The 2,500-nt window shown below is 64.0% G+C and overlaps 1 protein-coding gene across 1 annotated transcript in view; it reads right to left on the reverse strand.

Annotated features, from left to right (window-relative positions):
• Positions 1-1,926: 1,926 nt before the first annotated feature.
• Positions 1,927-2,500, reverse strand: part of LOC123505439 (serine/arginine repetitive matrix protein 1-like) — a 1,210-nt gene continuing 636 nt past the window's right edge. Inside the window, exon 1 of the mRNA XM_045256730.1 lies at positions 1,927-2,500. This exon is cut by the window's right edge and continues 636 nt beyond it. Coding sequence (XP_045112665.1) covers positions 1,930-2,500 — 571 coding nt within the window. The 3' untranslated portion in view covers positions 1,927-1,929.

Below are 2,500 nucleotides of genomic sequence, written 5' to 3' on the forward strand. Positions count from 1 at the left end.
ATTAATAAGATTTCTGCATTATTAACAGGAGGAACACTCTTAAAAACCCCGTTAGTCTTGTGAGAGAGAACGTTTCTAAATTCAGGCTGTTTTGTGGCGCCTTCAGGAGTGTGACAGCCGTAGTGACAGTAGTATTATCTGTAGGAGGATAGGAAGGGGCGCCGGCGCCGTCTATATAAGGTAACATTGATATAGGTGTGTGTGTGTGTGTGTGTGTGTGTGTGTGTGTGTGTGTGTGTGTGTGTGTGTGTGTGTTGGTAGTGGTGTGTTTGTGTGAGTAAATATGGTACGGTTTAAATCTCTCTCTCTCTCTCTCTCTCTCTCTCTTCTCTCTCTCTCTCAGATATTTTAGAATTTCAAATATTTCAGCCATTTATCCTTTCTTGATTAAAAATGGAGAGAGAGAGAGAGAGAGAGAGAGAGAGAGAGAGAGAGAGAGAGAGAGAGAGAGAGAGAGAGAGAGAGAGAGAGAGAGAGAGTTTCCAATTAGAATCCATAATCCCTCACACTCAAATATTCTCTCTCTCTCTCTCTCTTACTGTGTGTGTGTGTGTGTGTGTGTGTGTGTGTGTGTGTTTCTGATATGCCTAAGTTACATAAAGACACTTCCCTACACACCAAGAGAGAGAGAGAGAGAGAGAGAGAGAGAGAGAGAGAGAGAGAGAGAGAGAGAGAGAGAGAGAGAGAGAGAGAGAGAGAGAGAGAGAGAGAGGTGGTGTTTACAGACGAGGCAAGGCAGTGGGGGAGGGGGAGGGGCTAGTGGTGATGGACGCTGGTGGGTGGGGCACAGTGGGGCACAGAGGGCGTGGTGGTGGTGGTGGTGTTGGTGGTGGTCTAGCCTGAGTCGTCGTAGACAAAGCAGTTGATGAGAGTGGGTATGAGGGACAGCACGTCTGAGGGGCGCGGCGGTTTCGGGGGGCGCCACACCTTCTGTGAGGGCTCCGCGGCTGCCTTCTGGCTGTCCTGGTCCTGGCTGGCCCGCCGCTGCCTGCGCCGCCCCCCCAGGTCGGACATGGAGCCGCAGCGCCTCGGGGCAGTGATCATGGGCGTCGCCTCGGCCCCCGGGGAGCGGCGCACGGGCACCCCAGGGAACTGGTCCCCTCCGGAGTGGCGGCGGGCCATGGAGACGGGCAAGGGCGCTTCCCCCAGCATAGAGGGGCGGCGGGTTCCTGTCTGAGGCGCCGCGCCTGGGTCACTCGAGCCCGAGGAGCGACGCGAGGCAGTGGGCGGCGCGTCACTGCCCACGGAGCCCCTGCGGCAAGAAGAGGCCGCGGCGCCGCACATGTCGCTGGCTGCGGAGGAGCGGCGGGAGAGGGAGGCGGCGAGGGCGTGGTAGTCGCTGGCTGCGGAGGAGCGGCGGGACAGCGGGGCGCCGTGGGGCTGGTAATCGCTGGCTGCTGAGGAGCGGCGCGAGATGGAGACGCCCAGGGCCTGGTAGTCGCTGGCGACAGAGGAGCGGCGCGAGATGGAGGCGCCCAGGGCCTGGTAGTCGCTGGCGGCAGAGGAGCGGCGCGAGAGGGAGGCCATGTAGGGGTACACCTCGCTGCCGGCAGAGGCGCGGCGGGACAGTGAGGAGGGCGAAGGGTGGGCACTGCTGCCGGCGGAGGAGCGGCGAGACAGCGAAGCGCCTTGGTGCAGGTAGTCGCTGCCGGCGGAGGAGCGGCGGGAGAGGCAGGCCAGGCCGGGGTACACGTCGCTGCCAGCAGACGAGCGGCGGGACGGGCTCACCTGCAGATAGTCGCTGCCCGCAGAGGAGCGGCGGGACAGCGAGGCCATGTACGGGTACACGTCACTGCCCGCCGAGGACCGCCGCGACAGTGACGCCTGCTGCTGGTAGTCGCTGCCCGCCGAGGACCGCCCTGACCCAGGCCCAGAGTGGTCCCGCAGCGGCACGGCCGTCACCTGGTACTGGCTGGGGCGGGTCGGACGTCACTTCACCTGCAACCCCGCCGCCGGCGCCGCCGTGGGGACCAGGCCCTCCTGCTCCTCACTGCGCGTCGTCTTCAGGAAGTGTTCGATGGCGGAGCCCAGCAGCGAGGCGTCCAGCCCGCAACCCCCAGAGGCCTCCCAGGGCAGGCCGCCGCGACCCTCCTCCTCCTCCTCGCCCTCCTCTTCCCGGGGCGCCTCCAGGGGCGCGGAGCGCGGCGCGGACTCGTAGTCACAGTCTGTGCGGCGGATGGTGATGGGCGCCTGGGGGCCGCCAGCCCCCGCCCCCGTGCCGCCCTGCTGATTGTTGTCCCAGCACGCAGCGATGCTCTGAGACCGACCGCGCCGCGGCACGCCGGCAGAAGGCGGCGTGGGTGGCGGGGAAGGCGCCCCTGGAGGTGAGAGGTGTCTGCGGGGTCCCAGCAGCCCGGCCAGCTCCGTGGAGGACACCACAATGCCCGCCTGGCCAGCCTCCTTCTCGCTGCCGGCAGAGCTGAAGGAATGGTGTCGCTTGGGCGCCTCCACCTCCACGGGGGAACCCGGCACGGAGCCGCCCTGAAATGACCACTTCCTG

The sequence above is a fragment of the Portunus trituberculatus genome, chromosome 2 (genome assembly GCF_017591435.1).
Source record: "Portunus trituberculatus isolate SZX2019 chromosome 2, ASM1759143v1, whole genome shotgun sequence".
Lineage (NCBI taxonomy): Eukaryota > Metazoa > Arthropoda > Malacostraca > Decapoda > Portunidae > Portunus > Portunus trituberculatus.